This window comes from Bos taurus, chromosome 6 (genome assembly GCF_002263795.3).
Source record: "Bos taurus isolate L1 Dominette 01449 registration number 42190680 breed Hereford chromosome 6, ARS-UCD2.0, whole genome shotgun sequence".
NCBI classification, from domain to species: Eukaryota; Metazoa; Chordata; class Mammalia; order Artiodactyla; family Bovidae; genus Bos; species Bos taurus.
This window is the reverse complement of record NC_037333.1, coordinates 86,779,762-86,794,146: the sequence shown is the minus strand read 5'-3', so window position 1 is coordinate 86,794,146 and position 14,385 is coordinate 86,779,762. Positions and strand designations below refer to the sequence as shown.

The following is a 14,385-nucleotide window of genomic DNA, read 5'->3' as shown; positions in this document are numbered from 1 at the left end:
AGGTGGAAGGAGAGAAAAGAAGTATATAGTTCATGGGAAACTTGTTAGAAATCCTGCCATAGTTATTTTTTAATCTGGCTTAAAAGAAAGTAATCACAAAGATAATCTTGGATCTTATCCCCACCTGTCACCTAAGCTTAGCTAAGCATTTTCTTGAACGTGGCTCTAATGCCAGAGTGAAGGCAATTTGTGCCTTGAGCCTAGGTCTGTTCTCTCTGAACTGATGATGACACATATTGCCAAATTAATCACAAGATGAAATCAGAAGGTAGCATTAACTCAGAACATGGTATGAGGAGGAAAATAGCTTTAGAGATGATCATGTTTTTTAAAAATTATTCTGTGGTGAAAATAGTACATATGAAGAAGGCTATTAATTTGATTTTTAGCTAAGTTCAATGTGATACAAACGTCTTATTAAATCCATCATTTTCTTATGATAGTGTGGTGTGTCAGTAAAAATCTTTCAGTTTGGAAATTCTGATGAAACATAACAGAATTACTGGGTTAGAGGATATTTTTTTATTGGATTTGATTTATGAGTCATAGCAGAAGGTCAATCCTTAAAAATTCATCACAATATAATATTAATCACAATAGAAATTTCCCAAAGAAAGGAAAAGAAGACTGTGCTTTAAAAAGATAGGATCCCATTTTAACTACTATGATATGCATAGTAATATCAGGGAGACACTATTACAAAGCAAGACAAGAGAAATTAAAACATAGAACACAAAGTATACTAAATTCACAGGCATATCAAGAAGTATCAAATGATAAAATTATGCCAAAAATCATACAAATAAGCAATCGTACCCAGAATGCCAAAATGCATAATTGTAGATAAATATTATTCTACAATGCTTTCAATAAACATTAAAAATGAAAAAAAATTAAATGCTTGATCCTATCACTAGGTAGAATAATGAAACAGAGATGAGATCAATATTAACATATTCAGACAATGTTACCAATGTTTTCAAATTCTGGTGACATATTCTTCCCTTTGATTTTGATACTGTTAGATTATCCCCATAAGAAAAAAAAAATGTAAAAAAGGTAAATGCAATTTTAAAAAAAGGAAGGCAGGGTTTGCAGTTGTCCACAGCACAGATTTCGGTACAAGAATGAGGTCTCCCAGCAGAATCATAGTCAGTGTGTGTGTGTGTATAAAAACGAGAATGAGATCTTTATGAGAGCATGGGCATAGAGGTTAGACAGACCTGGGTTACAATTCTGGTACCTGCCGTTGTGCAACCCAGAGAAAATGATTAACTTCCCCATTCTTCAGTATTCTCATCCATATAGTGCTTATGATAAAGATTTGCTGTTGTTTAGTCACTCAGTCGTGTCCAACCCTTTGTGAGACCCATGGACTGTAGCCCACCAGGCTCCTCTGCTCATGGGATTTCCCAGGCAAGAATATTGGAGCTTCCTTCCCAAGGGATCTTCCTGATCCAAGGATTGAATCCACCTCTCCTTCTTTGGCAGGGAGATTCTTTACTGCTGAGCCACGAGGGAAGCCCCATAACAAAGATTGCATAGCACAGATATTTAGTTCAGGGTCTGGCTCATATAGATATCTGATGAATGCTGTGCTGTGCTGTGCTTAGTTGCTCAGTTGTGTCCAACTCTTTGTGACCCCATGGTCTGTAGCTTGCCAAGTACCTCTGTCCATGGGGATTCTCCAGGCAGGCATACTGGAGTGGGTTGCCATGCCCTCCTCGACGAACGTAGTACTGAAATCATTATCAAGAGGGCTTTTAGTGGCAGGTCGAGAAGCCTACAAGTGCAAAGCAGAGGTTTCTTTGGCTCCTCTGTGGTGGGCCTGACATGGCAGGAGTTTAGGACAGAAGAAGGGCTACAAAGGTCAGAATACGAGACTTGGTTTTATCGAAGTTTTACAATATTGCTTTTTCAACACTAACAACTGTCTTCAGGAACGTGTTATTAAAACAATATCCTTACACCCTTAAGCCTTAAAAATCAACGTAAGGAAGCTGCAGACTTGCAATATGGTCCGTAATCACTGAAATTGTGGAGCAAGCTATGATGAAGAAGTTTGTAAAAAGGCTATCTTTCTCTATACTTGAGAGAATTAGATATTGGGTCAGAGAAGCTGGGGAAGATCATCTCAAGGAAAATGAAAGTGAATTGTTCTTTGAGGGCAAATACTGTTTTATCTCAAAGGTGGTACACCCCGTGGTTATGAGATCAGGCTTTGGACTCAGAACTGCCTGAGTTCAAATCTTGGCTCGAACAATTCAAGGACTTTGTGACCTGGCAAGTTACTCATAATTTTTCTTAACTATAAAGTTGATTCAGGAAGGGATAGTTAGGGAATTTTGGATGGATATGTACACACTCTATATTTAAAATGGATAACCAACATGGACCTACTGTATAGCACATGGAACTCTGCTCAATGTTATGTGGCAGCCTCGATGGGAGGAGAGTTTGGGAGAGAACGGATGCATGTCTATATTTGGCTGAATCCCTTTACTGTTTGCCTGAATCAATCACAACATTGTTTGTTAAATGGCTATTCACCAATACAAAATTTAAAAAAAATTTTGAGGTGTTAACAACATAGTAACTGTGTATTATATGCTTGGTGAATAAATTCAATTAAAACCTTTTTTAAGATTAAAAAAATCCTAAGTAAGTATAATTTTGGTAGGTGTTATTGGAGAACTAAATATAAAAAGTCTGTGCAGAGTCCTTAGTCCAAGTCCAAGTTCAATAAATGAGAGCTATGAATACAATCATCTTTATCATCATCTACATTATCACTTCTCCTTGTTTCCCTGTTACTGAGCAGAGTGTACAGCATATAGCAGGAGCTCAACAAATGTTTGTCAAATACCATTTAAATGCTCTCCTCCACATCCTAGATCACTGAACAAATCTGAAGGATAAATTCTGGTCACTCCTCATGTTAAAGATAAACTAATTCAAGCAAAGGCAACAGAAATAGCAGTGAACTTTTCTTGATCTTTATTGCTTTAGGCTTGTCAGAAGAATGGAAAAAGTAAGCTGCAGAAACTGCCTTTCATCTTCTTCCTGCTCTTTGGTCTCCCTGCATCTCCCCATACAGAACACTAGCTTAACATCAGTATTTCCGCTGCAGAAACACAGATCTAAACTGTCTAGCCAGCCTGGGAAGTCGGTTATTCCTGCTTCTAAGCAGTTCTGTACTGAGCCAGTGGTGAGATGTGAAGCATGTACCACTGGTTGCTGGCCAAGGTCAAGGGGTGTCCTCCAGAACTTAAAGCTAGTACATTATGATTCCCTGCATTGCATTCTTCTCTGTAAAAAGACCGAGTGTGGCAAAGAGATCAAAACAGAAGTCATCAGCTTCAAAGTAATCAATGTTCACAGTAAGTCTGCCTACATAGGCATGGGGAACGACTACCCAGACTATTTAATGCATGGCAGAAAATACAGCTAGCATCATCGGAGGTCACCAAACCTGTGAGGGATCCTGGGAGTTGGGAGGAAAGTTGGGAGGAAATTTTTAAAACTCACATGTTTCTGTTTCATTCATTTGATCTGCCTTTCAAAGGCAGCTCTTTGAAGTAAAACCATTCCTTAAAGTTGTCATGTGTTTTGTTAAAACACATGGTTATATAGATACATAGTCACATTGCCTCCTCCAAGTTAGGTGCTAATACCACTTTCTAAGTGACTTCTGAGGTTAATTGTTAATCTTGACTTTTCTCAGTCATAACTTAGGTTTCAGTTAAACTACTCTCAACATCTGTTTCTTCCTGTGTTGACTTTTCAAATGAGCTAACAAGGTTCCTGTAGTGAAATGCATGCACCTTAGCAAACTTCAGTGCTAAGGGCACCTGATCTGAAACTGGCTGACCTGTTCAGATGTGGTTCCTGAAGTAAGGAACAGCCTCACTAACTGAAGTAATGAACTGCAATAGTCAATGCTAGACTATTGAACCCTTGTTTTTAAATCTACATTTCCTACAATACGTTGGAAACTATATTAACAAGACAATTTCATTTCCCAGATCTTGGGCAAAATTTTGCCTGGCACAAATGATTGTTGAACTCCTTTTTTCACTTTTCACTGATTCTCATATTGACTCCTTTGTACTGACCCAAAGTTGCCAGGTGGAAATAGCCACAATTGTCACCCTGTTTATTTAACCTATATGCAGAGTACATCATGAGAAACGCTGGACTGGAAGAAATACAAACTGGAATCAAGATTGCCAGGAGAAATATCAATAACCTCAGATATGCAGATGACACCACCCTTATGGCAGAAAGTGAAGAGGAACTCAAAAGCCTCTTGATGAAAGTGAAAGTGGAGACTGAAAAAGTTGGCTTTAGCTCAACATTCAGAAAATGAAGATCATGGCATCCGGTCCCACCACTTCATGGGAAATAGATGGGAAAACAGTGGAAACAGTGTCAGACTTTATTTTTCTGGACTCCAAAATCACTACAGATGGTGACTGCAGCCATGAAATTAAAAGACACTTACTCCTTGGAAGGAAAGTTATGACCAACCTAGATAGCATATTCAAAAGCAGAGACATTACTTTGCCAACAAAGGTTCGTCTAGTCAAGGCTATGGTTTTTCCTGTGGTCATGTATGGATGTGAGAGTTGAACTGTGAAGAATGCTGAGCGCCAAAGAATTGCTGCTTTTGAACTGTGGTGTTGGAAAAGACTCTTGAGAGTCCCTTGGACTGCAAGGAGATCCAAGCAGTCCATTCTGAAGGAGATCAGCCCTGGGATTTCTTTGGAAGGAATGATGCTAAAGCTGAAACTCCAGTACTTTGTCTACTTCATGCGAAGAGGTGACTCACTGGAAAAGACTCTGATGCTGGGTGGGATTAGGGGCAGGAGGAGAAGGGGACGACAGAGGATGAGATGGCTGGATGGCATCACTGACTCGATGGACGTGAGTCTGAGTGAACTCTGGAAGTTGGTGATGGACAGGGAGGACTGGCGTGCTGCGATTCATGAGGTCGCAAAGAGTCAGACAAGACTGAGCGACTGATCTGATCTGATCTTATCTGATGGATACTAGTACCCGAATGAGGGGGAGCCAGAACATGAGTACTTAAAGAAGGTCAAAGGAAAAGCAAGCTTATGCTCAGTGATCCCTTATACCTATATCACTCCTTTCTCTGCATTGTAATCTGTTCCTGTAGATAGTAACATGTTTTACAAACCAGGAGCAAAAAGAATCAGCATAAAATGAAGAAATAAAGTTCTTTCAGCTTTAACGTCTCTACAGCCATATTTGGGTGAGAAAAGAGTTAGGAAGAGACCCTGCATTTCTTCCTAAAAATAGCAGTTTATACACTGTTCTCTGTGTCCCTTTGGAATCAGGCATGATTACTCAGTTGACAGATTCTCCAAGATAAAGCCAATCTGCTATAACAAACAAAAAAATTTAAACACATCTGACTTTTTTGAGTTAGGATTTTATACTGCATTCATGAAAAGAAATTATATAAAAATAAAAGAAAAAAGAGTGGGTGGTGATGAGTACATAGGAACTGACGGGAACATTTTGACTTATTTTCACTAGTGGTTACGTACTAACAGATCCTAGAAAAGAAACTCTGCAGATGTGTCATATGATGCGAGTCCACCTTCAGGGGTTCCAGGGGCAAGTTCCTAGTACAGCCTTCCACAACTTGAGGCTTCAGTGATCTAAGAGCTGACCTGTCCACATGACCATATCCATTGGCCATGTGGGAAAAACCTGTCATTAGACTTTCCACCGGCTGATGTGCTGGGGTCTACGGGGCGACAGAGGACACACAGCACTTCAGCAGAGAATTTCATGCTATGAAACTCACAACAACTCAAATCTCCCCCACAACTTGCTCTGCACTGGCAAAGTGACAATAGATTTCCCTCTGTCCCCACAGAACATAAGACCTGCCCTTTTTTACGGTCCTCTGTTATGTAACCAGAAACAAATTCCCTGCAGTTACTTTTACTTCCCCACACAGTACATGAGATACATATTCCTTCATCATTCCAGTCAAAAATTAATTACATGAGTTAACGGATATTGTGGAAATAAAAGGCAAAAGAGGAAAACTTAACTATTTTACTGTTTACAAACTGTTTTGTGCATATTGTATGCATTAATCTAATTATTCCGAAGGTAAAGTCAGTCCTGGCAACCCACTCCAGTACTCTTGCCTGGAGAATCCCATGGATGCAGGAGCCTGGTAGGCTGCATGCAGTCCATGGGGTTGCTAAGAGTAGGACACGACTGAGCTACTTCATTTCACTTTTCACTTTCATGCATTGGAGAGGGAAATGGCAACCCACTCCAGTGTTCTTGCCTGGAGAATCCCAGGGACGGCAGAGCCTGGTGGGCTGCCGTCTGTGGGGTAGCACAGAGTCGGACATGACTGAAGCGACTTAGCAGCAGCTAAGTCCGTCCTAGCTTTGAGATCATATTTCTACGTTCCACGAATTCATCTAGTTGGCAATTGTCATATAAATGTGTGAACTTGAAAGAAATGAAGTTTTGCCTTTCCCTGTACTTCTGTATTGTTTGAATTCTTTACAAGAATGCACTGTTTCATTACTTGTATAATTAAATAAGCATTTAAAAAACCTTTTTAAAAATTAGAATTGTTTAAAAGCAAACAAAAATTTTCAGAGAAAAATTTGGAAGGATACTGCTAACAGTGGTTATTGACAGCTATTATTAGGTCCATAGGTGATATTCATGCTTTGTACTGTAATGTCAAGCATAAGATACAAATTATCAATCACTGGCAAGTACTGTTTCTATAATAAAAAAGAATAAAACATTTGTGTTGCAAAAGAAAACGGGAAACCTTATGTTTTATATATATATATATTTAGTACCATCTCCACTTCTAAATAGGCTTTTTAGTACCATCTCCACTTCACATACAGTTTATATTTATCTGTTAAAGAGACATTCACCCCATCAATCAAACCTGCATATTGACCCTAACTTTCTAAATAACCTATCATTTTTATTCCTCAAAAGTTCATTTCTAAAGTTTTCCAGTTATAAATCAGTAATTTCAGTCTCTCTTTGTGGACATTAGGCCTTGTGATTTGAAGAAAACAGAAACAGTCAGCAATCATTAAGAATAAGAGAACAATTACAAAATAATCATCCTGAGTCATTCATGTTATCCAGGAGTCTAATGTGGGAAGGGAGGGTATGATTTAAAGACAAGTAAATGGGAAGTGATGGGAGGAAAAGATGCAGAGAGACCAGGAGAGTGAAAAATGTTGGGAGTGGAGTTCAGGTAGTAAGTGAACTATATGAAACTGCCCTAGCCATAGGTCAAAAAATTTGAATAGTGGTAATTTAATATGGTTCAACCAAACTACTACAATAATAATAATAGAAGGAATGAAGGAGTGAGGAGATCAAGATGAAAGGTTTTAAAGTCTTCATTCTACCTGATCCCTGCTTCATTCAGTGTGTTATGCATGTGGTAAGAAACTCGCTGATACTTCCTGGAGAATTCTACTCTTCACATACCCAGTTATCTGTCAGTATTCTGAGAAGGAGGACAAGGCAAGTATTTTATATATTTACCTTCAAGATGGGAGCCATAAAGACTGACAGACCAGTCAGAATAAACACAAGGGTTCCAGTGACTCTTTGTTCCCTGAAACCAAATCAAAAGATTACCAATCTACCTCTTGTTTTCATAAACATGCTCTTGTCTTTTCACCTTCAAAAAAAAAAAAAAGACTCTACATTGACCAAATCGATATTTCACAAAGGTGTGGATATCATATGCAATTAACACCTCAAGGACAGCTTATAGGCTCAATAGAACTATAAAATTCTCTTAAAACTAGTGCAGTGTGTGATCTGAATTCATCAAGGGAAAAAAGTAATTCTGCTAAATCCTTTGTCTTTTTAGAATCAGGGTTTAAAAATCACTTGCTCTTGGTCAGTTACTGACCATATGAAACCCTTATTTTTAAAACAAGTTGTACCATTATATAATTACACCTTCCTTCACAGGAGACAGTTATTACATTGCCCCACATTCTAATTAACATCAGCTCAGGGAATTTCCCAAATGCAATAAATCCCATCAGTCTCATTTCCAAATCAACCAACAACAAAAGTAATTTTTAACAAATATGATTCCCATACAACAACCCCCTCCCCCAGCTCCCAAAAAAGAATCACCCACTGTTGTGGCGTGGGAACTGCTGGCCCGGTCATGTGAGCTAGTCACTCGAGCACTTAGGAGCAGAGTCCATTGTGAAAAATACACAGTAGAGTATAAAGGTCTCATAAAAGCCCTTCATGGCTACCCAGATTGAACAGCTGGAGGTCAAGGTTTCTCAGTGCTTATGAGACAGAAAATTAAGTGGAAAATAAGAATTCCTTTCCTTTCATAGAATCTTGAAAGTCATAAGCAGACTCAAGAGTTTTAGAAAGTCTCAACAGAGCTGAAAAATGAAAGGCTTTAGCCTTTAGTTATGATTGTGATATGGTACACACCACAGCTCCAAAATTACCTGCATGTTGAAGAAACTGAATGACCTGTTTGAGTTTTTACTCTGCACCCTTTAGCTCTTTGCTAATCAAAGGAAATGTATGTAACATGAGAAGTGAACTCAAGAAATTGTTGAAGACTCTCTTTCAAATGAAAACTTAGTCCTTTCTAGAATAGCAAGTCCAGAATAAATCATTCATCACCAGTCCTTTCTCCTCCACATTGGCCCATCTCCTGCCTGACACATAGATGTGTGAATGGCATGGTTTGTAGAGCCATTTTTTTTTTTCTGATTTAACATACCTCACTCCTAGGAACTTGGGCTGTTCTCCAGGTGCAGAAGTCTCTGTCTCCATCTTCAAACTGTCGATGTGAGCGATGGAGATGACAGTAGCAGCCACATACCATGGAAGGGCCATGAAGGAGCACACCACCATGAGGATGGCCACCCAAAAGAGATCCAGGTGATATCCAGCTCCTTTCTGCAGCAAGAGGTAACAATCCAGATAGGAGTTAAGATTACCAAAAGTAACCAATGCACTCTGCTTGGAATACGTATCTACCGAAAGGTGAGCTCCTTGAATGAAGCTTCATCTTCCTCATGCTATCCCTCAATAATTAAATGCAAAGCTGTCACATGATATACGTCCTTGAGCTTGCTTGTTTATTGTTAATTATCCTCTCTGCATCCAATCACATAATTGGAACAATAGAAATGTACAACTACCTTGAAGAGTTACTGAGATCCTCTAATAAAGTAACTGAGACAAAGTTTCTTGTGGGAGCATAAATGGTAGTGATGGGTATAGAGTAGGAGCTCAATAAATGATGATAGCAGCAATAGTGATACTGGTTTTTAACATAAGCACAATAAGCTCCTTAGAAACAGATGCAATGCATTCTTTGCTTGACTATTTAGCAGTATGCTGTTCACTCAGAGAGTACTCAGCACATGTAGACTAGAGATCTGAAAGCAACCTTAAGAAAAGCAACCTTGGCACTTTATGTGGAATCTCAAAAAAATGATATAACAACTTATTTACATGACAAAAATAGACTCACAGACACAGAAGACAAATTTATGGTTACCAAAGGAAAAATGGGAGTTGGGAATTAGGAGTTTGGGATTAACATAAACACAGTAATATATATAAAGTAGATAACCAACAGTGGCTGACTATATAGCACAAATAATGAATCTTAAAAAGAAAAAAATTTGTATATATATGTGTATATATATTTAAAAATATATAATATGAAAAACTGAATCACTGCTGAACACTTAAAGCTAATACAACATTGTAAATCAACTATACTTCAATTGAAAAATAAAGACAAAAAAGTATATAAAAGACCATTTCTCACCTTTCATAGTACAAGAAAATAATGGTTTAACAACCTATGAAACATTACACTTAAGGTAATTATACCCCCTCAATAAGAACAGGCTGATTTCAAACACTGCCAGAGAGTCACAATAACATTTACTGACTGGAAGAGCAGACGATGTAACAAAAGGTCTAGCTCTTTTACTCACTAAATAAATATTGTTAAATGTGTCCACGATGTTATTCTATGATTATATTTCTCTGCTCTGTTTGTGAAGAAATCAAACGCCGAACCCCCCTATGGAGCCTGAGAAAACAGAGCAGTCCATTTTCACAGCATGGGAGCAGCAGCGCCCAAAGCCAGTGTGTGAGCAACCTGAGGGAATGGAGAGGCTGACTGTAAAAAATGAGAGTGGGCTTTACACTGGGAACCCGGTGACTGCTATCGTTCAGATCCTGTTACATTATTCCGAACACTACTCTCTTCTCACCGAAATGCCAAGATTTTACCCCTGGCTTGCACCCATGGGTCTAATGTTCTCAGAGAACTCATCACAGGGAAGGGTAACTGACCCAAGAAAGAAAAGCATATTTTTACTTTGTCCAGGTTTAGCTAAGAAAGAAAGCCTCCTTGAGAGACAAATAGGGTAATATTATTCATAAAACCAGTTCATTGCAGTACAAAGCATAAGGGTTTGAACTGGGAATAGTTTAAGGTAGGGGAGAGGAGGGCAAGGTAGTGACTAATGAGGTGAATATATGCTACATCTGGGGGTCTCAGTCATTCACTCTGTCAACAAACTCTGACTGCCAACTTATGAACAGACACAGGCTTAGGTGTTGATGACATATTTGCAAATAAACCAGACAAAAATTCCTGCACTAGTGGAGTTTCCATTCTACCGAAGGAGACACCAGTAAACAACATAAACAAGTAATCTATACAGTATCTAAAACAGTGGAAAGCACTAAGGAGAACTGAAGTTGGATTTGGAGGCTGAATACTGCGGGAAGCCACTGTAGTGTTTTAAAGCAAAGAATGACATGACTTGCTTACGTTCTGAATGCCAGGGCTGCTGTGTTAGGAGCAGACAGAAGAGAACAGTAAGCATGAAGAGGCTGCTGCCATGACCCCAAGCGACTGTCATGGTTAGAATCAGGGGGGCACCAGTGAACAGAGTAAAAGCTGGGTGCATTCTGGCTTTATATTGAGGTGGAACATAGAGGATTTGCTGACTTCTGCCTGTGGGTGTGTTGGCCATTCACAATCTGGCTTCTGTTCACATCATCAGCCTCATCTTTGACCTCTCTCCTACTTGGATCTTACAGCCACTTTCAACCAATTCCTCAAATATGTCTTACTGATGCCTTTGGCGTCTTTGACATCCCTCCCTAGAAAAGTCTATATTCTTCCCTTGGCTCAGTCCTACTCATTCTTAAGACTTATATGGTTCCCTGTTAATTTATGCTTTCCTCTATCATGGCATTCATCATGCTGTTTTGAAATTGTAGGTGTGTTTATTTGTCTTTGATATTTGACTATAAGTAACATGAGGAACTGGACTGCATCCTGAATACCTAAGCAGAGAACATGATGTATAGTCAATGCTCAACTGAAGTTTATTAAAAAGTGAATGACAAGTAGAATGTGTACATTCTTTTGAGTGGCAAATATAAACTCTTAGTTAGCAATACAAAAAATTAAAACTTACTTGCTGATTGGCATAAATGTGAACCTTTTGTTGGGATAAGGGGAAGGTGGAAAACATCTGGAAATATCACATAGCTACACGTTTTATTTAGACTAAATCACTCAAGACTATATTAGGAGTACCAACATGGTAATTGATGGGCAGAATATCTTGTCACCATGGAAACTGTAATAACCTAAGAATGTACACACTGGGTCAAATGAATAGTGGTTGCAGAAAAAGTCATGGAGGTGAGCTGCCCCCATGCTTTCTCTCTCTCCCCTTTTAAATCAAGCCAGCTTCTTAACCTTTTTTTTAAAGAAAGAAAATTATTTATTTTTGGCTGTGCTGGGTCTTCATTGCTTTGCATGGGCTTTCTCTAGTTGTGACATGCAGGGGCTAACTCTTGAGTTGGAGTACATGGGCTTCTCATTGCAGTGGCTTATCTTATTGAGTGGCCTGGGCTCTAGAGTGTGGGCTCAGTGGCTGTGGCACATGGGCTTAGCTGCCCCTCGGCATGTGGCATCTTCCCAGATCAGGGATCACACCAGGAATCTCAACAGGTGGATTCTCGACCACTGAACCACCAGGGAAGTCCCTCCATGGTTTCTTAAACTATTTCAAGTAAAACAAGTCTGAACTAGATATCCAAGAGACGAGCAAAAAGGAACCACATAATACTAAAGAGGGTGGAATGAGAACTGTAGAAAGTAGAATACAAAGGTAACTGCAAAACCACCAGAACAAATAAAAGTTCTGGGACAAAGTAATTATAGATACATAATTACCCTGCCTCTTGACATCACCCCCTTCAAAAAGTCTTCTTTTCCCTCAACCAGGTGAGAGTACCTGATGCTCTTAAAAGGAAGGGAAAACCATCAACTTGACCCGAAGGCCCTACCTGGTTTGTTTCCACATTGTTCTCTCTCCAGGCCCAACCCTCCTTCTTTCACTGCAGCCACACTCAATTATTTAAGTCATTCATTCTCAGCAGGTTACCGGCTCTGTAAAGCCTGTTCCTACATAATGAGTCCTGTGCCCTCCTGTGTTCCTCTTACTACCCAGGCTCGCTCAGCTAATCCTACTGATGACGTGTGAGATCTCAGTGTAAGTGCTGCTACCTTGGAACTCTCAGTACCTCTGGACTGGATCAAACCCTCTCTTACAGACTCTTCAAGCACCCTCCCCTTCTTTCATACTTCTCTGCAATGCTACAATGTGATTGATTATTGGAATGACACATCTCTCCCTCAGGGACAAGAAGATCCATGAGGACAGGAACCATATGCAAAGTTTTCTCTACTACTGAAACTCCAGCACGTGACACAGAGCCCACCACAGAGTGGACACTAGATTAATGTTCGTTGGATAAATGAATGCATGTTAATGCATCTGTTCAGTGGCACTCTGCTAGATCCTAGAAATATAATTAGAGCTAATACACAGTCCTTGTCCTCAAATGGTTTATAGAGTAATAAAAGAGTTGGCAAAATCAACAGGCATTCTCAATACCACAGTGCTAAAGGTCTATAGTAAGGATGAGGTTGCGATGCCATGAGAGGGGGAGCACCTTTATTCAACTCAGCTTAAAGTCAGGGATGGTTTACATGGGAGGTGGTATCTAAGTTCAGCCCTAAAACATGAACCATAACCAGCTGGAAGACAAGATATAGGGAATCAGGGGGAAAACAACAGGCAAATGGGCTGCCATTTTGAGAAAATTGAGTTGGTGCTTAGAAGGAGATGGGAAAGGTATAAAATAAGGCTAAAAGAGTTAAGAACTTTCATGTTCTGTTAAAGACTTTGGAAGTTTTAATTATAAGAGCAATGGGAAGCATTTTTGTAAAATGCCATGTGTCATCTTCTCCTTACCCCTCATCCCTAGTGCCACTGCCTTCTTCATATTCCTGGCTTTCTTCACAGTCACTCAGCAACCCTCGACCCTCAATACAGCTCTAGCCACAGAAACCTCTGCTTTATACTTGTCCCTGAGAGTTCACTCTCCTCATAGAGTAATCTCTTTAAAATCTCAGTCACTGTATGGTCCTTCCCTTAGTGGCTTCTTGTTTGACTTAGATTCTAACACCTAAGCACTGTACAATTCTCCTATATTAGTGTTTCTTACATCAGTGTTCTATATCAGTGTTTCTTACCATAACCATTTTGCCTACCAGGAGACAGGTGTCTGGAGATATATTTTGGTCACAACAACTTGGGAGAAAGAGTGCGACTGGCATCTAGTGAATAGAGGCCAGAGATGCTGCTAAATAGCCTACGATACACAAGATGGTCACGACCAACAAAGAATTGTTCAGAAAGACAATAATGCTGAAGTTGAGAGTGTTTGTTCAATGGTAATTTGGCCCCACTCCTACTGACTTTATCTTGAAACACTAATTCCCAGAGGCTCTAGTCACACTAGTTTATTACTTGTTTCCCAACACACCAAGCTCTTCCTCACCCCAGGGCCTTTGCATCTGCTCATATCTTTGCTTAGAAAACTATTTTTTAAATAAACATTCATTGGACACCTATGCTAGATCTTATGTTAGATAAAAACAAGAAGACAGAATACCTCCACTTGAAAGGTTTATAGATTATTAGTTGAAGCCAGAGGTGGAAGAAAAGAACTTATTGTTTGTGCAAGATACAAGTACAAGGTCAATTTCAGCCTAGTGGTGGATATGAGTAGTGAAGAGGGGAAATCCATGAAACTCCTTCAGGGTAGAGACCATGACTGAGAACAATTTTTAATCTTTAATATCTAACGCAAGTGTTTTATACATAGCAAGCACTCAGTAAGCTCAAAAAAGGTTAAGTCTGTCCTCTAAAGTGTATAAAAGTCTTTATCTTCATGGATATG

General features: G+C 39.3%; 1 protein-coding gene across 4 annotated transcripts in view; it reads right to left on the bottom strand.

Annotated features, from left to right (window-relative positions):
- SLC4A4 (solute carrier family 4 member 4) overlaps window positions 1-14,385 on the bottom strand; it is a 364,012-nt gene that overhangs the window by 19,353 nt on the left and 330,274 nt on the right. For all 4 annotated transcript variants that reach the window (XM_015471675.3, XM_015471674.3, XM_005208064.5 and 1 more), the window contains 2 exon segments: window positions 8,807-8,985; window positions 7,582-7,654 (listed from right to left, as the gene is read on the bottom strand). In XM_015471675.3, coding sequence (XP_015327161.1) covers window positions 7,582-7,654; window positions 8,807-8,985 — 252 coding nt within the window.